Source organism: Oryctolagus cuniculus, chromosome 13 (assembly GCF_964237555.1).
Source record: "Oryctolagus cuniculus chromosome 13, mOryCun1.1, whole genome shotgun sequence".
Classification (NCBI taxonomy): domain Eukaryota; kingdom Metazoa; phylum Chordata; class Mammalia; order Lagomorpha; family Leporidae; genus Oryctolagus; species Oryctolagus cuniculus.
The window spans coordinates 91,525,587-91,547,804 of NC_091444.1; the positions used below are offsets into that span (position 1 = coordinate 91,525,587).

Here is a 22,218-nt window from a genome sequence, read left to right on the forward strand (position 1 = left end):
AATAATGAGCTTCAAATTTGGGGGAAAAAATGAAATTATCTGTTTGCAGATGAAATGATGCTGTACATAGAAAAACTTAAACACTCCACCAAAAAACTGATAGCATTGAAAAACCAAGTCAGTGAAGTTTCAGGTTATGAAATAAACACACAAAATCAGTAGCTTTTTGTATGCTAATTATAAATTCACAGAAAGAGAAATCAAGACAGAAATTCCATTCACAGTAACTGCCAAAAATAAAATATTTAGGAAAAATTTAACTAAATAAGAGAAAGATCTTTACATTGAAAATTATCAAACATTGATGAAATAAAGCATTGACACAAAAAAATGGAAAGCTATCCCTTGCTCACAAATCAGAAGAATGAATCTCATTAAAATATTTATACTACCTACAGATTCAATGCACTGCCTACCAAAATAGCAACTATATTCTTGCAGAGTTAGAAAAAAACAACCCTAAAACTTATATGGAACCATAAAAGACCCTAAATAGCCAAAGCAATCCTGAAGAAAACTCAAGCTTGAGGCATCACAATACCTGACTTCAAAGCATTCTACAAAGCTATATTAATCAAAGCATGATACTAGCATAAAACACTATACATAAATCAATTGGACAGAATAAAGGGCCTAGAAATTCATCCGCATACATATAGCCAACTGAGTCTTGACAGAAGTGCTCAAACCATACAGTGGAATAAGGATAACCTCTTCAACAAATGGTGCTGTCAAAACTGGATGTATATATGCAGAAGAATGAAATGAGATCCATATCTCCCATCGTATCCAACTCAGTTTGGATCAAAGGCTTAAATTTCATACCTGAGACTGTGGAGATGCTGTGAGAAAAAGTAAAACACTCCAAGACATTGGTGTAGGGAATGACTTCTCAGATAAGAATCCCCAGAGCATGTGCAACAAAAGCAAGAATAAACAAATGGGACTATATCAAACTCATCAGCTATTGCAAAGCAAAAAAAAAAAAAATCAATAGAGTGAAGAGACATCCAAGAGAATGGGAAAAATATTTGCAAACCACTTATCTCACAAAAGATTAATATCCCAAATATATCTCAAATTTAAAAACTCAACAACAAAAAAGCAACCAATCCAGTCAAGAAATGGACACAGAACTTCAGTAGACAGTTCTCAAAAAGCAAATACAAATAGCCAACGATCATATGAAAAAATGCTCAACATCACTAACTATGAGGGAAATGCAAATCAAAACCACAGTGAGACACCACCTTACCCCTGTCAGAATGGCTAAAATCCAAAATGTAGAAAATGAAAAATACTAACAAGGATGTGGACAAAGGGGGACACGTCTATGCTGTTGGTAAGAATGTAAATTGGTGCAGCCACTGTGGAAAACAGTGTTGGGATTTCTTAAAAAGCTAGAAAGAGACTTACTATATGATCTAGTAATCTCATTACTGGGTATATACCCGAAAGACTTGAAAACAATGAATCAAAGTGATACCTACACTATCATGTTTATAGCAGCACAGTACACAATAGATAAAATTTCAAACCAAACAAGGTATGTATCATCAGAGGAATGGATAAAGAAAATGTCATATATATACATAATGGAATACTATTTAGCTATAAAAATGGATGAAATTCTATATCGCAGCACAATGGATGCAACTGGAGGACATCATGTTGAGTGAAATAAGCCAGATTCAGAAAGAAAAATACCAGGTGTTCTTCCTTATATGTGCGAACTAAAATTTAAAAAAGAAAGGAAGAAAGAAAAAAAAAGATCAGATTGCAGAAAATACAGTTTTGTAAAACTTTAATTTATAACTTTTTCAAACCAATGATTAAGAATGTCATATGGGCCGGCTCCGCAGCTCACTAGGCTAATCCTCCTCCTTGCGGCGCCGGCACACCGGGTTCTACTCCCAGTTGGGGCGCCGGATTCTGTCCCGGTTGCCCCTCTTCCAGGCCAGCTCTCTGCTGTGGCCAGGGAGTGCAGTGGAGGATGGCCCAAGTCCTTGGGCCCTGCACCCCATGGGAGACCAGGATAAGTACCTGGCTCCTGCCATCGGATCAGCGCGGTGCGCCAGCTGTGGCAGCCATTGGAGGGTGAACCAACGGCAAAGGAAAACCTTTCTCTCTGTCTCTCTCTCTCACTGTCCACTCTGCCTGTCCAAAAAAAAAAAAAAAACAAAAAAAACAATGTCATATTATTATAGTTTTAATGATCTTTGACTACTTTAAAATTAGTGTATATGGGTAAAATTATTTTTCCATTCAATTATTGTTTATAGCCATTGTCTACACTCTCATTAAACTAGAGTCTTTTTGCTTTTTCTTTGTAAGATTTCTTATTTGGTGAAGTATAATCTTTTTACTCTAATGTAAATTTATAATATTTTATCTCACAAACTAAAAGAACAAAAAAGAACAGATAGAAAGGGAGAAGGAAGGAGGGTAGGATGGAGAAGGGAGGATGGAGGGAAGGAGGGAGGAATATCTTTATTTCTTACAACTGTATCTCCAAATCACCTTACATATGTTAAAAACTAATTAAACATTAGAAAACAAGAATTATCAACAGTCACTAGAAGTGAGCAGAGAAGTATGGAAAATATTCTCCTTCTAAGTCCTCAAAGAGAACAAACCACGCTGACACCTTAATTTTGTGCTTCTGCCTTCCAGGACGGTGAGAATAAATTTTTATTGTTTTATCACACAAAGTTTGTTGTGATTTATTAGAGAAGTCCAGGAAAGTAACAGGGTAGCTAATTAAAAATTCAAAATACAATTTTATTTAGGTCATTCCATATTTTCTCTCATTAATTATACCTAGAAAGAGCTTGTTATAAACTGATTTCTTGTTCTTAGATACATTATCTTTACATTTCAAAACTTTATATTCTTTTTAAGATTTTTTAATTTTGTTTCAAAATTAAATTAGGTCATCTTGAGGTTATAATAATTTATCACCATCCACTTACATTGGAAGAAGGAACTAATAAAATTTGGATATGACAAATGGCACTTAAACTCACCCATTGAGTATTTGGATAGTGACAAATGGCACTTAAACTCATCTATCTTAGTTCTCTTGGTCAACAATATGTAAAGCAATTTCATTCCTTCTGAGAACCAGGGACGTATTTCACCACGGTCTTCTAGAAAGCAGGACTTATGGTACATGACAAGGGAAGAAGCCATCAATGTATAATCACCTGTCATAATCAACCTTTTCCTTGTTATCAAAAAATAGTCCTGGGCATGCTCTGCATGGACTGTTTAGGTAAGTTCTTGAGATTCTAATACAAGGAAGCTGAACATGACTTAGGGGAATATAAACAAAATTTATCATGTTTATGTCTTTCCTGCGACTCATTTTCATCTTTCTAGGTGAAAGCCAGAGTCAGAAGAATTTAGCAACTCCAAGCCTATGGAATAAGTTTGGGAAATGAAAGTTGATTCTGAGTTTCCAAGACTGAGTGAAAAGTGATGTCTCTGAGAGCCAGAGAACATCCTGGAAGTCTGGGGATTACTGGAGAAGGGTTTGTGTGCTTTTCTGTATCTATGTTGAGTTGCATTAATGAAACACATAAATGAAAAGTTTTAGAACCAGCTGCAGATTTTTGTGTGAGTTACAACATACATGTAAGAAATTAAGGTGTCAATTAGAGTCATGAATTCATAATTGTTATTCCCCTATAAATGAAGATATAGTTTTCTAAGACCTACACACTATGATAATTTTGTTGTTTGAGTCCACATATTAAATATTAACCCCCGCCCCTTTGTTTTTTTGGTGACAGGCAGAGTGGACAGTGAGAGAGAGAGAGAGACAGAGAGAAAGGTTTTCCTTTGCCATTGGTTCACCCTCCAATGGCCGCCGCGGCCGGCGCACTGCGGCTGGCGCACCGTGCTGATCCGATGGCAGGAGCCAGGTACTTATCCTGGTCTCCCATGGGGTGCAGGGCCCAAGGACTTGAGCCATCCTCCACTGAACTCCCTGGCCACAGCAGAGAGCTGGCCTGGAAGAGGGGCAACCGGGACAGAATCCGGCGCCCCGACTGGGAGTAGAACCCGGTGTGCCAGCACCGCCAGGCAGAGGATTAGCCTGTTGAGCCACGGTGCCGCCCCCCACCCTTTTAATGAGACCACTGACATTTGCTTTATTGTCTTGCACCCTTCAAAACATGTTTGTTTTCAGAATAACTAGACCTTCTAGTAGGTCTGTGTTCAGATCTAGGCTCATCAAGCCCTGTCCTTGCTCTGATCCAGGCCTGAAGAAATTGACTGTTTTAGGGGTGGGCAGTTGCTTCTCTTTGGCTCAGTCAGTATGATGCTCACAACTTATGATTGGGGAAGAATCTGGACAGCAATCTTGGAACTGTTGCAAACAGTTTTACCAGAGGTAAGTGAGTCTGAATTTGCAGCTCAGACACAAAAGAAGAATCAAGATTATCAGAGAAGCAGAACTTGGGCATGGATGAAAATGCTTTTGAGGCCTGAAATACTGTCATCTTTCAATTATATGTCAATCAGTTTCTTTTTTATTTAGTCATTTCTACTTGCAGCTCAGATTACATTTCTTTTACTTTGCCACTTTCACTAATATGATTCATTCCGCAGATTTACAGAATGCAAAATATATTCAAATCATGATTTAGCATTCTGTATTTCTAACTGTATGCTATGAAAGACTTGCTAATTTTACTTCAGAATTACTTAATGACCTTTAAGACTAGATATAATTCAATCACTTATTTTGCAAATGGGAAATGGAGGCCTTCGAAATAATAAAATTACCCCACTTAATAGACTCACATAAAAACACCATTCTTAGTACAAAATATATTTCATCGTGTTCTTTGAACTAGGAAATGATGTTTCAAGTAGCCAACCTAAGTTGGCTGAGGAAGTTCAATGCATATGAGAAAATGATAAGGAGTCCTTTCCTAAACATGAAGAAGTTTAGGAACAATCCACAAATGAGAACAGAATAAATCCCAAGGCTTGGGAAGACTTTTGCCTAGTTTATGCAACAACCACAAGCATATCATGATATGAAGGAAAAGAAAGAAGTGTAATAGTTGACACATAGCAAAAATCTTTGGTTTATTTATTTAGCAAATCTCATGTGTTACTTTACTCTAGACTCTGTGACGGTACCTTATGAAATGATGGTGAGAATCCAGGCTGCACTCTTGCAGAATTCAATAGGAATGCTCATCTCACAAAGAAACATAAGACAAACGGAGGGGTAGGTTCAAGAAAGGAATTGGGGTTGAGAAGACTTCCCCTGATTGCAGGATAAGGAGAATTTAGCAGATAGGACTCTAAGAGTATTTCAGAACTGGAGTAGAGCATAATCCAAAGTTTGTGATTGAGAGAGGAAGAATAGGAAACTCAGAGAAGTCCACAACATTAATGTGGCCAGAATGTAGAGTGTAGGCAACAATGAGTCATGTCGGTGAGGATGCCAGGCCAACAACACAGGTGGAAGCACACAGGATCATCACAAGACTTAAACACCTCACCATGAAGCAACGTTAGAGAGCCTTTCATTGCAGTAAACAATTGAGTTTCCACCTATAATTTGGAAAGAGAGTTTGTAATTTAGAAAATTGTTGTCAATGCCATGTCCTTCAACATTTTTAAAGGACATATGCCTACAGCATTAGAAATCATGTTTGTGGTTCCTTCTTATAGAAGCATGACCGGTGACTCTCCTTTCACACAAAATAAAACATTTTCAGGTTTAAATAAACCAGAATGCATGATTGAACAACATGCCTGTGAATAAACACGTTTACAATATCATTTTTTCCTCTGTATTTAGCGTGAACACTTGTGAGCTTGTCATCATCAACAAAAGGTATTGATTAATGATGTGATGAGCACTCTGCCTAGTTCTACAGAAGCTGATAAGGTAGAGAACACTTGTATGCCATAGGAGCCACACAAAGTATAGAGACCTAACTTCTTGTATGCTCTGTGCCAAAATGGTCTACATGCAAAGTGACAGTGAGCTTCTATGTTAAATAAAATGTTAATGTTTATCTCCAGACGGTGAATTTGAGATTATGTGCTTTTCTGCATTACTTAAATTTCCTACAGTGAATAAATATGTATAGTGATAAGAAAAATACATTTTTCATCACGGAGAAGAATTTTTATTTTTAAAGAAGCACCCATGTCACCACCTTATGCTGTGTCTCTCTAGAAACAGGGTTGACATGTTGGCTGACCATGAGCTTCAGAGAATTAAAAATAACCACGGGAAATTTTCTCAGGTACTCAAAGAGGGATGTCCTTGCTGGGAGTGTCCTTCTTAATGCCCTCTAGGAGTCCTGGTACTTGGCACCTCCTAAGAATGATTAGCTCACCTGGGCTAGTGAATGACTTATCAGAACTCCCCATGTTGAGCTCAAGTTTGTTGCACTCATTTTCCCATTCATCTAAACACAATACTCTTGCCCACTAGCCTGTAAGGACTCGGAAGATAAGCTAGGCTTAGGGTTGTCATGTTACTTCCTCTGACACTGAAGGGACAGGACAGCCACATGGCCACAGTGACTAGTAGTGGAAGCTGGATATTGTCCTGCCATTTGCTCAGGTGGAAGGGGAAGTGAGTTGATGTCAGATAGCCAGCTCCTGTCCCATGAAGAGTACTCACTTGTCACATGAGAGCACCTCTTGACTGTTGTTGAATAGATGCACTCTATATTAGAAGGAAGCTGGAATCAGGAGCTGAAGGTGGTACATGAACCCAGGCACTGTGATGTGGGCTGAGGCCTTTCAACCAAAATTTTTAACTGCTAGGCAAATTGCCTGCTTCCTTAGTCATTTGGACATGAGATTATTCTGTAAGAGCATAAGCAAATGTAACTGTATAAATCCTACAATCTCATTGACAAACATTGTTTAACATGAAAGAAACCATGCAATAGGGTCTTTAAAAAGGTCATGAAAAAATGCGATTGTAAAAAATGCATTTCAAAATCTTTTGCACCAAAATTAATGGATTTTTTAGCTCCATATTTTACCAAAACTTTTGAAGGCCCCTTGTACAGGTGTACTTGAATTCTATGATTAATTGTACAATTAGCTAATATGAGGCAACTTTTCCTTTCTGGAAAGTCACAGGCAATAAAGAGGTGGAATAACAATGGTCTGTAAGCTTATGGAGTTATAAGCCTCAGAATGAACTCATATTCAGCTTGATGGAAATATTTCAACTTAGATACACATTTTTACATATAAAATTCTATGTAATTATAGATACATGGCAGGGAGGATGCATATATGGCTGTATTCTGTCAGTCAATTACAGTATAGAGACAATGACTCACTGGTAGCAGTGTGTAACACCTAGCTCCCTAAACTGATTTCTAATAGTGTTTTCCAGTAAAAGGATCTGGAGCTCCTTGAAGGAATGACTCATTCCAGGATTGGTTTGGGGAATTTGCAAGATGTTTATAGAGCACGGGATTAAACACTCTAAAAACAAGAAAATGAAAAATTCCACAAACCCACAATGAGATGATTGTGTCTCAGAAACAGTAGACAACTGAACGAGCTTCCAAAGAACAAAGAACAATCTGTATTACAAGAAAAAACTAAAATCTATAAGATCATAAATAAAAAAATAAAATACTCCTAGTTCATACTAGTATAATAAGTAAGTGAATGAATAAACCAGTTAATAAGAATATACAGATGTCCCATGCAAAATAATTCCTGATCATTTATGTAGATACTCTGCCTTCAAAGAATTGGAACGCAGCTCCCTACTTCCTAGATGTGGCCAGTAGGTACATGATAAAATGCCTTTGAAGAGTACAGAATGGAAAAGTGGACAGAAATTAGATTTTAGTGGAGTATCCTGAAAAGCTCTACCTCTTCCTCACCCAGGTGACCAAGGTTAGCATAAATAGTATCACGTTAATGCCAACAGTGAAGAATATGTACTTCCATTCAATGTGATAAAAATGGTACGTTACCTCTGTGGCCTTATTTTCAAAAGCCAACCTCAGTATATGAGGAATAAAATGGACTAATTTTAATGGAGACAGATAATTACATAGCATCTAGCCAGTACTCTTCACAACTACCAATCAAATGACTGCTGAGGAACTGTCACAGCCAAAAGAAGCCTAAAGAGATGTGTATTATTTAAGCAAACATTAAATCATTTGATTTTTTTACTTTTTACAAAAACAAACCTTATCCAACTACTTCAGCAAGATTTCCAAAACAATCATTTTGAAGGCAAGTAAAATGTATTCAAGAATATAGAGAATTTGAAACACATGATAATATCTGGAAAATATTCTCAAAAATTTGAAAACCTCAAAAGTTTTATAAAGCAACAGAATTTTTGAATTTACATTGAGCTCTAATACAAGAGGTTGTGCATGTATTTATGTTCTTTAAAAATTCTTATTGCAATTTTAACTTGGTGTCAACAGAAATGTCAGAGGAAGATGAAAACTCTTAGTGGTTCATTTATTAAGTGTGACTGTGATGGCAAAGATGAACTTAATCTGGGCTTTTACACATTAGTAATTAAAAGGAATCTGAAGCAGACAGAATTACTTGATTTTGTCTGTTTTTTTAATGGAGATATTTTTCATCTTCTCTGTTTGAGAGGTCACAACGAGCTAGTAGATTAAATGCTTATATCAGTAAATGCAAACATGGATCATGAATGAAAGTTATTCTAATGCCCTGTGGTTCTTTAGACACATGCTGGAGTGATACCTGATCATGAGAAGCAGAGGCTGTAACATTTACCTTGGAAACTAAATGTTAGCTCAAGTAGCAATTGACATTTCTAGCTTCTTCTGTGAATGTCAAACAGTTTCAAATCACTTTCCCAGGTAGGTCCCTGTCTTGCTCTTTGGCCTCAGGCCAGTGTTAGATTATTGAGTATGACTTGTGGCTTTCCTTTCCTCTTCAGAAATTAATATTCATGTCAGTTAGTAGCATGGTGGCCAAATTCATAAAAAACAAACAAACAAACAAAAAAACACAGATATTTCCAGAGCTGCAGTAAGCTAGCAGGAGCTCTGGAAATGAGGGTGGATCTGGGAATAGGCCTGGAGCTGTGCAAGTGTCAGCCCACCCCACTAAATTCAGAAGCTCTCGAGGACCATGATAAGCGGGCTTTCGCAGAGCTCATCAGTAACACTAAATTCAGCTTTGAGCCCATGATCAAGATGATTGGTATTTATTGATGACATGTCCATAGATCATCCAGCTAACAAAATACCCTTTTCATCAGTGGAACTTCATTTCTTTATTCTTTTTTGTCACATGCCTATAATCTACCACCACAGTGAGGAAAGCCCTTACTCTTCTGTTTCTGCCCAATATAACAATGGAAACTTCCTTATGATCTTACGTTCACTGGTGCATCAATAGTGCTAAGAGTTTACCTTCTGATGTCTCTGCCTATCCATAGTTCCTTCTCCTCTCAATTTGAGCCTATGGAGCTAAATTACACATGACTACTTTCTTTTAAAGATTTATTTACTTGGAAGGCAGAATTATAGACAGAGAGAGAGGTAGAAATTCAGAGAGAGAGAGAGACGGAGAGAGAGAGAGAGAGATCTTCCATCTGCTAGTTCAATCCCCAAATGGGCACAATGACCAGAGCTGAGCTGGACCTAAGCCAGGATCCGGAGGTTCATCCAGGTTCCTTACATGGGTACATGGGCATTAGTCCTTAGACCATGCTCTACTGCTTTCCCAGGCCATTAGCAGGGAGTTTATCTGAAGTACAGCAATCAGGTCATTAATTGGTGGCCATATGGGATGCCAGTGTCACAGATGTTAACCGACTGAATGAGTACTGACACATGCTACAACATGGATGAACTTTGAAATACCATGCTGAGTCCAATGCTGTTGCATAGGACGTTAAGCCTCTGCCTGCAGCACTGGCATCCCGTATGGGCACCTGTTTGAGTCCCGGCTATTCCACAATCAAAGCCACACACACACACACGTAACTATTTTCTGTGTGAAAATTTTCAGAACAAAGTTGCTAATATCATGATGGAATATTATAGAAAAAATCATATTTTCCTATAATACCCAATTAGGAATTTATCATGTCACAGACCCAGAAGTATATATGGTCTGATGAATAGAGCTCATCTTAGCCATTTTTCTTTAAGAACTTTGAAAGAAGGCAAAAATTTTTCATACTGGATGAGCCTGGAGTTGAATTGTGTGTGTGTGTGTGTGTGTGTGTGTGTGGGAGAGAGAGAGAGAAAGAGAGAGAGAGAGATTTTGTGTGTTTTTCTGTCCATATATCTTTTTCCCTTTCACACAAACACCAAAATCAGAGAGTCCTATATTAAAAATGATTCATGGGTCCAGGGCTGTGGGGTAGAGAGTCAAGCTGCTGTTTGCAGTGCTGGCCTCCCATATGGTTGCTGATTCAAGTCCCAGCTGCTCTACCTCTGATCCAGCTCTCTGCTAATGCACCTGGGAAAGCAGTGGAAGATGGCTCAAGTCCTCGGGTCTCAGCACCCATGTGGGAGAACTGGAAGAAGCTCTGGCTCCTGGCTTCGACTTGGCCCAGCTCTGGCTGTTGGGACCATTTTTTAAGTGAACCACTGGACGGAAGATCTTTCTCTCTCTCTCTCCCCCCCCGCCCCTTGCCTCCCTCTGTCTCTCACCTCTTTATATGTAACTCCAACTTTCAAATAAAAGATCTTTAAAAAAATTTAAAAATATTCAGAAACATAAAGTCATTGCAACAACAACAACAAAAAAAAACTGACAGAATAACCATTCCCCAATTCCACAGTTGAAGAAACATGGTGACCTTAAAGATTTTTTTCTTTATGTTTTTTTTTTTTACTAAAGTAAATACAGATAACTTAGCTTGTAACACCATTTATTTATTTATTTTTCTTTTTTTTGACAGGCAGAGTGGACAGTGAGAGAGAGAGAGAGACAGAGAGAAAAGTCTTCCTTTTTTTCCGTTGGTTCACCCCACAATGGCCTCTGTGGCCGGCGCGCTGCGCCGATCTGAAGCCAGGAGCCAGGTGCTTCTCCTGGTCTCCCATGCAGGTGCAGGGCCCAAGGACTTGGGTTATCCTCCACTGCACTCCCGGGCCACAGCAGAGAGCCGGACTGGAAGAGGAGCAACCAGGACGGAATTTGGCGCCCCAACCAGGACTAGAATCTGGTGTGCTGTAGCCGCAGGTGGAAGATTAGCCTAGTGAGCCGCGGCGCCAGCCGTAACACCATATTTTTAAGCTGAGATAATAAATCTGTTAATTATTAGTACATTGATACAATCAATCTTTAAACTATTTCCGTATATACTAATAAATTCTTCATTTTCTCCCAGCAGTCTATGGCAATCACAATTAGACTATTCTCACTATTTTTGCACAAGACGTTTGTCACAGAATGTTTGTATATCAGGGAGAAACCCAGTTGTCCTTTTTTGTTTGGAGCAATGACTTCAAAGTCATTATTTGATGTCCTGCTCTATGACATGGGAGCTATTCCTCCTTTTCTCATTCTGAGAACACCTGCCCACTGTTAATAGAAGCTTGTAAGTAGTATTTTAAAAGACATCTAAACTCTGTCCAAGTTTACTTACATCATTTTCTAACATGAGATCTCACCTCTCACAATCCCGTTTTGACTTCCAGTATATCCCGGTGCCTAAGACAACAGTTGCAGCTTCTTCTTAATGAGTAGACATCCCTGGATCTCACCTGGAATAGTTTGTGGAGGCTTGACACAAAGCAACTACATGCTTCTTCATTGACACCACCTGCACAAATTACCTAGCACACAATGTAGGTGTCAGAAATTTCCACCACTTCAAATTAGACACTCACACTCAAAGCCACACACACACACACACCCTTGTATATATTTCATCTGTGAAACAATGAGACCAATATTGCCAATATTATGGTGAAATATTACAGAGAAAATAAGGTTTTCCTAGTATATCCTTTGAAAAGTTCATTATCAATCACAGAGCCAGGATGATGTGGTCTAAATATTAGAGTCAATCTCGGCCATTATTTTAAAAATCTTTAGGGGCTTGCACTATGGCAGAGTAGGTTAAGCATCCACCTGCTCTGCTGGCATCCATATATGAGCACCAGTTGGAGTCCTGGCTGATCCACTTCCAATCCATTTCCCCACTGATGGCCTGGGAAAGCAGTGGAAGGACTTGGGCCCCTGCACCTGCATGGGTGACCTGGGAAAAGCTCCTGGCTCCTCGATTTGGACTGGACCAGCTCCAGCCATTGCAGCCATTTGGGGAGTAAAACAGCAGATGGAAGACTCTCTCTCTCTCTCTCTCTCTCTCTTTCTCTGCCTCTGTAACTCTGCCTTTCAAGTAAATAAATAAATCTTTCAAAAAATCTTTAAAGAAGGCAACAATATCTCTCAGTTTAAAGGAGAATCTCTTGAAGAACAGTGGTTTCTCTACTTACTACTTGTTGAATTCTTTATTTAGTAGAAAGATAAGCTTGTGGTTATAAAGAAAATTGAAGATCTGTTATTGTAAAAATTAAAACAATAAGAAAAGGAGGAGGAGAGATGATGAGAGAGAAGAAGGGAGGGAAGGTATAAACCAGTATTGATGAGATACAGAACATTTTCTGCCTTTATATAAAGAAAAGCAAGGCCGACGTCGTGGCTCAATAGGCTAATCCTCTACCTAGCGTCGCCGGCACACCGGGTTCTAGTCCCGGTTGGGGCACCGGATTCTGTCCCGGTTGCCCCTCTTCCAGGCCAGCTCTCTGCTGTGGCCCGGGAAGGCAGTGGAGGATGGCCCAAGTGCTTGGGCCCTGCACCCCATGGGAGACCAGGAGAAGCACCTGGCTCCTGCCTTCAGATCAGCGCGGTGTACCAGCCGCAGCACGCTGGCCACGGTGGCCATTGGAGGGTGAACCAACGGCAAAAGGAAGACCTTTCTCTTTGACTCTCTCTCTCTCACTGTGTCACTCTGCCTGTAAAAAAAAAAAAAAAAAAAAAAAAAAAAAAAGAAAGAAAAAAAAAAAAAGGGAGAAGCCTTGAATGGAAATCATCGTGTGTGTGTGTTTCTGTCTGTCTGTCTTTCCCTTTCATATACACACCAAAGTCAGCGGCTTCTATATCAAACATCCTTAAAATTCATATGGGCACTATCATGAATACACTAACAGACAGAATAACAATTTTATAATCTAATAACTTGGTGAGCACTGGATTCCTTTTACCTATGATTTTAATCACAGTAAATAAGATAATTTATGTTGTTACATCATACTTATATTTTTAAAGATTTATTTATTTATTTGAAAGATAGAGTTATAGAGAAGCAGAGGCAGAGAGAATGGGAAGTCTTCCATTTGCTAGTTCACTCACCAAATGGCTACAATGGCCAGAGCTGTGCTGATCCAAAGCCAGGATCCAGCAGCTTCTTCGGGGTCTCCTACATGGGTGCTAGGGCCCAAGCACTTGGGCCATATTCTACGGCTTTCTCAGGTCATGGCAGAGTGCTGGATCTGAAGTGGAGCATCTGGGACTTGAACCAGCACCCATATGGGATGCTGGCACTGTACGCAGCAGCTTTACCCACTACACTACAGCACCGGCCCCAAATCATACTTATTTTTAAGTAGAGATGAAAATGTTGTTTATACACACTGAATGCAACCCATATTGGCAACTCTGCCCACTAACCCATTCTACAGTTCCTCCAGATAGGCTCTGGCAATCTCCATTAGACTATCTGGTATTGTAATATTGATCCCTTTATGCACTTTATACAGTAAAGTGTATTTGAAGGAAACAGAAGGATTGTTATAGAGAGATGAATAAGCCCTGGAATTACACCTTGACAATCTTTGATCTGTGACAACATAGCAAACCCTGTTCAATGAGTATGCTAGAAAAAATAATCTGTAGATTATTTTGTCATAATGCAGGGAACGCTGGCCACAGAAGAAACATACAGCATATACAGGTTTGTGTGTGTGTGTGTGCATGCTTATATGTGTGTGTATGTATTTATGCGTGGTTTTGAGTGTGGACGTGTAATTTGGGGGTAGCTGTTTCTGACTACTGTGTTTGATGGATTATGATGCAGATGGGTGTCAATGAAGTAGCATGTTGCTACTGTAGGTCAAGTCTCCACAAAACATTTCTGGGTGGTATCCAGGACTTTTTACTAATAAATCTCGCTCCAGAGAAGTTGAAACAGGTATCTTAGACACTGGAATATATTGCAAGCAAAAATGGGTTTGTGAGAGGTGAGTTCTTGGTAGAAAGTGGCATTGAGAAAAATTGGACAGTTTAGATGTGCTTAAAATTACTACATACTAGCTCCTTTTAATATTGGGTCGGTGTTCTCAGAAAGGGAAATGGAGAAATAGTTTCCAGGCCATAGAGCAGCAAGACAAGTAAGGCCTTGTAAAGTAGTTGTTCCAAACCAAAATTTCCAACTGTGTTTCTCTCAGATCTATGCTCATCTTGAAAAAAACTTCTTGTTCTTATGTTAGTGAGTGGAAGAATTAATAAAGAACAAAATGAGCATAACACAGACCTACAGTCATTGTTTTTAGTGCTTACTAAATCCAGGGCTTATTCATCTCTCTATAACAATCCTTCTGTTTCCTTCAAATACACTTTACTGTATAAAGTGCATAAAGGGATCAATATTACAATACCAGATAGTCTAATGGAGATTGCCAGAGCCTATCTGGAGGAACTGTAGAATGGGTTAGTGGGCAGAGTTGCCAATATGGGTTGCATTCAGTGTGTTTAAACAACATTTTCATCTTTGCTTAAAGGCCTTAAAGATTCAAAAGTGTCAAGGTGTATCTCCTTAGGGAACTTTGAAAGAAGGCAACCATCATTCCTACTTTCTCGGAGAAATCCTTTATCAGGATCTTCTTGAGTGTCTGTCTCTCTCCCTTTCTCACACACCAAAATTTCGATGTCCTCACATGAAAAATCATTCATGTGTCCATGCTAATGAATAACCTCACAGACAGAATGATCATTTCCTAAACTAATATGGTGATAGAACAGATTATTTTTAGTTGTGATTTTTAATCAGGGTAATCACAATGATTTACATTGTCACATCTTATTTTTAATCACAGATGATAAAAATGTTAAGTATATTCACACAGAAGGCAATCAATCTTTGTAACATTTCCTTACACACTAACCAATTCTTGATTTCCTCAAAATAGTTCCTGACAATCTCAATTAGAATATTAACACTATGATACTGACCACTTTATGTAACCTATATAATAGAGTTTATTTGAACAGAATCAGAAGGAGGACTGCTATAAATTTTTCTTTATGCCATGTTCTACCATAAACTCTCACCTCTCACAACCTGCTTTGGCTCCCGATATATTCCCACTGCTAAGACATCTTGCTCTCTGGAGCAAGCTTGATTAGTAAAAATTCCTGGATCCCATCCTGAAATAGTTTGTGGAGATGACACGCAGGAGGTAAGTGCTTCTTCACTGGCGACCACCTTTACCAACAATCTGTAAAATATTTTAGAAGGAATTCAGAAATGTCTACCACTTCAGTTTAGATGTGCACACTCCAAACTCCAGACATATGCAGAGCAGAATTGGTGATTAAAAAGGAGCGAAGATACATACCTGGGATATAGCCGTGGGGAATTCGCAGCAGGAAAACCAAGAGATCAGCAGAGACTGGGCAGGTCCATGCCAAAAGAGCAAACAAGAAAGGGAAATGTCAGAGGTTCAGACTGGGGTGGTCAGCACAAGCCCCCAGTGGACCCGGTAAGACGGGACTCTATGGGTGCATAGGGGTGCAGATAACATGGGAGAGAGAGATTGGCAAACTGCTTTTGAAGTTCCATGTAGGAAAAAAAGAAAATATTGAGGAACAAACAGAGAGGTTGGCCCCTCCCTGCAAATCCCCCTCCCCACTTTCCCCACTAAAACTTGCAGTTGATTGGGAGAAATCATTTTACCTCATTGTTTGTTTGTTTACATTCCTGGATGCCAGCAATGGACTGCCGCCCTTGCCTTCTGCTTGTGTGCTCATCAATAGCTGGGTCACCTCACCTCACCCCCCCCCCCCAGGAAAGAGGACCACAACAATTGGAAGGAATTTCTTCTCCCACTATGAAGCTATACAACAAGGAGAAGTCCTGACTATCAGAAGCTTGTACCTGTCCCACCACCATTGAGAAGAGAGTTGGGCTGCAGTAGGTGAGATTCCACACACCCATTGGCAATGCACAGACCCATTGCAGTTCATAACAGAGGGAACCATCTCCACAGGAAAATCTCTGTGCTTAGGGGTGCAGTTCATTAAGCAGGGCTATCTAATCCTGAACACACCAGAGCCTAACACCAGGGCATCCTGCAACTATGAGGAAAAGGGCGAGTCACACTAACAGAAGTGAACTTCTTCCAACCAAATAACCAGAGGAAAGCTACAAAGCCCCACGGGGACCCTGCCTCGGATAACTTATCCACCCTGGAATACTGAACAGAGCAATTAAGCCACATCCAGCAGACCAGTTGGTATACACTAAAAGTACAGATGTTCCCACTAAACCACAAAGACACAAATCAAAGAGAAAAGCAACCAGACCAAAAAAAATATATAGAAATGCCAAAAAACAAAGGAAAAATCTTAAATAAGAATAAGGAAGATACTATAAGCCCCCTAAGGGAATACTACAAGATTTCAATAGTAGAAGGTGAAGATGAACAGATCGAGGATATGCCAGAAATGGAATTCAGAAAATTAATTATCAGATTACTCAAAAGCAATCAGAAGCAAATTTATGATCTAAATGAAAAGTTTTCTCATGAAACTGACATATTAAAGAGAAGTCAGAATGAAATATTAGAAATGAAGAATTCAACAGATCAAATAAAAATGCAGTGGAAAATCTTAACAACAGAATAGGTGAGACAGAAGAAAGAATGTCAGAACTAGAAGACAAACTCCTGGAAATTTTACAGCAAACCAAAAAAAAAAAAAAGAAGAAGAAGAAGAAATTAGAAAACTAAAAAGCACTGTTGGAGATCTTCAAGACACTATCAAATGATCCAACTTACGGGTCCTAGGAGTTCCAGATGTGGAAAGAGAAAGGATTAGAAGGTCTTCTTAATGAAACAATAATGGAAAACTTACCCAATCTGGAGAAAGAGACATCCAAATACAGGAGATACACAAAATTCCCAATACACGTGACCAGAAAAGACATGACACATTGTAGTAAAACTCTCCACAGTAAAATGTAAAGAGAAGATCTTAAAACGTGTGTGAGAGAAACACCAAATCACATTCAGAGAAACCCTAAATAGACTTACTGTGGACTTCTCATCAGACACCCTACAGGCAAAGAGAGAATGGCGAGATATTTTTAAGTCCTAAGAGAAAAAACTGTCATCCCAGAATACTGTATCCTGCAAAGCTCTCATTTATGAACAAAGGAGAAATAAAGATTTTTTCATAACAAACAGGAATTGAGTTTGTAACTACCCACCCAGCCCTATAGAAGATGCTCAATTATGTGCTACACACAGAAACACAGAAACAGGAACATCACTACGAAAGAAGGCAAACACAGAATATGACCCAGTAAAAGTACAAAGGAAATCCAAAGTAAAAAAATAACACTATTAATGGAACTATGACAGGGCAAAGTCATTTCATAATAATAGTCACGCTGAATGTAAATGGCATCTATTTTCCAGTCAAAAGATACAGATTGGCTTATAGATTAAAAAAGAAAACCCATGTATTTAGTGCCTAAAATAAACACATCTTACCAACAAAGATGCACACAGACTGACAGTGAAAGGATAGAAAAAGTTAATCCACGCCAACAGCAACCAAAAAAAGAGCTAGTGTAGCCCTCCTAATATCAGAAAAAATAGACTTTAACATGAAAACATGTTACATGAAACAAGAAACAAAGAAGGACACTATATAATGTTATTGGATCAATAAAACAGGAAGATGTGACTATTATAAATATATATGCACCTAATTAGAGGTCACCTGGCTATCTAAAAGAAATGTTAATGGTTTTAAAGGGATATATAGACTTAAATATGACAGTAATGGGTGACTTCAATACCTCACTTTCAGCAATGGACAGATCAACCAGACAGAAAATCAGCAAGGAAACAACAGAGTTAATCGACACTATAGGACAAATGGAACTAAAAGATATCTACAGAGCTTTCCACCCTACAACCACTGAATACACATTCTTTTCACTAGTGCAAGAAACTTTCTCTAGGATTGATCATATGCTAGGCCATAAAGTTAGTCTCAGCAAATTAAAAAAAAATCAAAATCATACCATGCATCTTCTCAAACCACAATGAAATAAAATTGGTAATCAACAACTCGGGAATACCTGGAACATACGCAAACACATGGAGACTGAACAACACACTCCTAAACCAACAGTGGGTCATTGAAGAAATCGAAAGAGAAATCCAAAAAATTTCTGGAAACAAAGGAAGATGACAATACAACATATCAAAACTTATGGGATACAGCAAAAGTAGTGCTAATGTTTTTAGCATTTGGAGCCTAGATCAAGAAATCAGAAAGGCACCAAATAAATGAGCTATCAATGCATCTCAAGAACCGAGAAAAACAACAGCAAACAAAACCCAAAACTAATAGGAGAAAAGCAATAATTAAACCAAAAAAGGAGAGAGAAGACCCAAATTAATAAAATCAGAGATGAAAAATGAAGTGTGTCAACAAATACCACAGAAATAAAAATAATCATCAGAAATTCCTACAAATAGCTGTATGCCAACAAAACAGGACACATAGAAGAAATGGATAGATTCCTTGACACATAACAACCTACATAAATTGAGCCATGAAAACATAGAAAACCTCAACAGATCAATAAAAACAGGACTTGAATCAATTATAATTCAAAGAAAACAAAGAAAAACCCAGGGCCGGATGGTCTCACTGCTGAATTCTAGTAAACATTTAAAGAACTAACTCCAATTCTTCACAAGCTATTCAAAACAATCAAAGGAGAGGCAATCCTTCCAAATTCTTTCTATTAATTCAGTATCACCTTAATTCCTAAACCTGAAAAGATATAGCAGAGAAAGAGAATAACAGATCAATATCTCTGATGAACATAGATGCAAAAATCCTCAACAAAATGCTAGCCAATTGAATCTAACAACACATCAGAAAGATCATCCACCTAGACCAAGTGGGATTTACTCCTGGTATGCAAGAATAGTTCAATATTTGCAAATCAATGTGATACATTGCATTAATAAACTGAAGAATAAAAATTATATTATCTCAGTAGATAATATAATAATCTCAGTAGATACAGAGAAAGCATTTGAAAAATACAACTCTTCATGATGAAAACTGTAAGCAAATTGGAAATATAAGGAACATCTCTCAATACAATCAAAGCAATATATGACAAACCCATGGCCAGTGTCCTATTGAATGGGGAAAAGTTGGAAGCAATCCCACTGAGATCTGGAACCAGACAAGGGTGTTCCCTCTCACCACTGCTTTTCAATATAGTCCTGGAAGATTTTAGCCAGGGCCATTAGACACAAAAAAGAAATCAAAGGGGTACAAATTGGGAAGGAGAAAGTCAACTATCCCTAATTGCAGATTACATGATCCTGTACATAGGGGATCCAAAAGACTGCATTGAGATGCTATTGGAACTCATAGAAGAGTATGGAAATGTAGCAGAATATAAAATCAACACATAAAAATCAATAGGCTTTATATGTAGACAATGCCACTGCTGAGAGCTTCTAAAATCAACCTCATTCACAATAGCTACCAAAAAAAAAAATCAAATACTTTGGAATAAATTTAACCAAGGTGTCAAAGATCTTTACAATGAGAATTACAAAACATTAAAGAAAGAAAAAGAATACTCCTCCCAAAATGGAAAAAATCTTCCATTTTCATAGATTCAAAGAATCAATATCATCAAAATGTCCATACTACTGAAAGCAATTTACAGAATCAATGTGATAGTGATCAAAATACCAGAGATATTCTTCTCAGATACAGAAAAAATAATGTTGAGATTCATATGGAAATACAGGAGACTCTGAATAGATAAAACAATCTTATACAATAAAAGCAAAGCCAGAAGCATCACAATACCAGCTTTCAAGACATATTCCAGGGCAGTTGGAATCAAAACAGCCTGGTACTGGTGAAAAAACAGATAAATAGACAAATAGATAGACAAATGGAACAGAATATAAACACCTGAAATCATTCCAAATATCCACAACCACCTAATCTTTGAAAAAAGAGCCAAAATCAACCCTTGGAGCAAAGACAGTCTCTTCAAATGTTGCCAGGAAAACTGGATCACCACATGCAGAAGCATGAAGCAAGATCTTTACCTGACATCTTTCACCAAAATCCACCCAAAACGGACTAAAGACCTAAATCTATAACTCAACATCATCAAATTATTAGAGAACAATGGGGAAACCCTACAAGACATTGACATATACAGAGTTCCTGGAAAAGACCCCAGAGGCACAGGCAATCAAAGCCAAAATAGATAAATGGGATTACATCAAATTGAGAAGCTTCTGCACTGCAAAAGAAACAATTAGCACGGTGAAGAGACAACTGACAGAATGGGAGAAAATATTTGCAAACTACACAACTGATAAAAGATTAATAACCAGAATATATAAACATATCAAGGAACTTGACAACAACAAAACAAACAATCTGGTTAAGAAATGGGCAAAGGAATTAAACAGGCATTTTTCAAAAGAGGAAATCCAAATGGCCAACAGACATCTGAAAAAATGCTCAGGACTGCTAGCCATCAGAGAAATGCAGATCAAAACCACAATGAGGTTAACCACACCCCAGTTAGAATGGCTTTCATACAGAAATCAACAAACAACAAATGCTGGTGAGGATGAGGGGAAAAAGATACCCTAATCCAATGTTGGTGGGAATGTAAACTGGTAAAGCCACTATGGATGACTGTGTGGAGATACCTCAGAGATCTAAATATAGACCTACCATATGACCCAGGCATCCCACTCCTGGGAATCTACCCCAGGGAAATGAAATCTGCATATGAAAGAGCTATCTGTACTTCGATGTTTATTGCAATTCAATTCACAATAACAAAGACATGGAATCAACCCAAATGCCCATCAGATGAAGACTGGATAAAGAAATTTTTGGATATGTACACAATGTTCTGCTGCTACACAGCAGAAAAAAAAACAAAGTCCAGTCACTTGCAAAACAAAACAAAAAAAAAAATGGATGAAACTGGAAAACATCATCAATCTCAAAGGGACAAATTCCATATGTTCTCTCTGACAGGTGATAACTAATAAAGCACATAAAAATAACATGTAGAAATGATAGACACTAAGAGAAGTAATGATTTTGAACAGCCCTTCTCTTGAGTGTTGATGAAAGCTTTCTATTATATATTTTTGGTTATCTTTTCCTTTATGATATTTTCCTTACCTTTTTCTCTTCCATATGAATCATTGAACCCTATACTAAACAGAGTTTACTATATATGTATAAAGTTAATTAAAAATAGAGCTTAGTAAAGAATAAGAGTAAGAATAAGGGAAGAGGAAGGGCCATGGGAATGTGGGTGGGAGGGCAGGGACAGTGGGAAGAATTTCCTAGATCCTAAAGCTAAAATTGGGAAATGCATGAAGTGCCTACCTGCAAAGCAATATAGTCCTACATACTTTATTATGGATTCACTTCTAAGGGTACAGCCAAACAAATTGTTATAGGACCCCAAAATCCCTTAAGCTGGCTGATAAAAATAGCAACTTAAGTGTTATGAAGACAAAAAAAGAGGATTAAATAGTAAAATGAACATATAGATAGAATCAATAATAGGGATAATTAAAAAAGAGTGAAGGCTCCAATATGGCAAGCAGTCCATACACAGACTCATTGAATGGCAATCGCTTTAAGTAGCACTTTGACTTCAGAATCATCCCTCAAGCCACTCTGGTCTGGCTGGAAAGCCCAAGGGGAGCATATCAGGCATGGAAAGCCAAGAGACACTCTGGCAAAAGATGTCCTACATAAAGGACATTGTGGGTGGACCCTGGTGGAAAGAAAGGGCCACCAAAGAAGGATATACTTTTCTCTGAAGAGAGGAGAGAACTTCCACTTTGCTGATGGCCTTTTTGAGCT

At 38.3% G+C, this 22,218-nt stretch overlaps 1 protein-coding gene across 23 annotated transcripts in view; it reads right to left on the reverse strand.

Annotated features, from left to right (window-relative positions):
- Positions 1–22,218, reverse strand: part of LOC103352177 (uncharacterized) — a 75,541-nt gene that overhangs the window by 49,927 nt on the left and 3,396 nt on the right. For 10 of the 23 annotated variants that reach the window (XR_011381666.1, XR_011381665.1, XR_011381664.1 and 7 more), the window contains 2 exons: positions 15,361–15,527; positions 11,640–11,732 (listed from right to left, as the gene is read on the reverse strand). Coding sequence is in view for 3 of the 23 variants with exons in the window: in XM_070055939.1 (XP_069912040.1) it covers positions 11,680–11,732; positions 15,361–15,527 (220 nt within the window). In the remaining 20 variants the exon portion in view is untranslated. Of the gene's footprint in view, positions 1–10,221; positions 11,805–15,360; positions 15,528–15,647; positions 15,702–22,218 lie in introns of those variants that run through there. The other 13 variants (XR_011381668.1, XR_007914016.2, XR_007914015.2 and 10 more) reach the window with 3 other exon arrangements.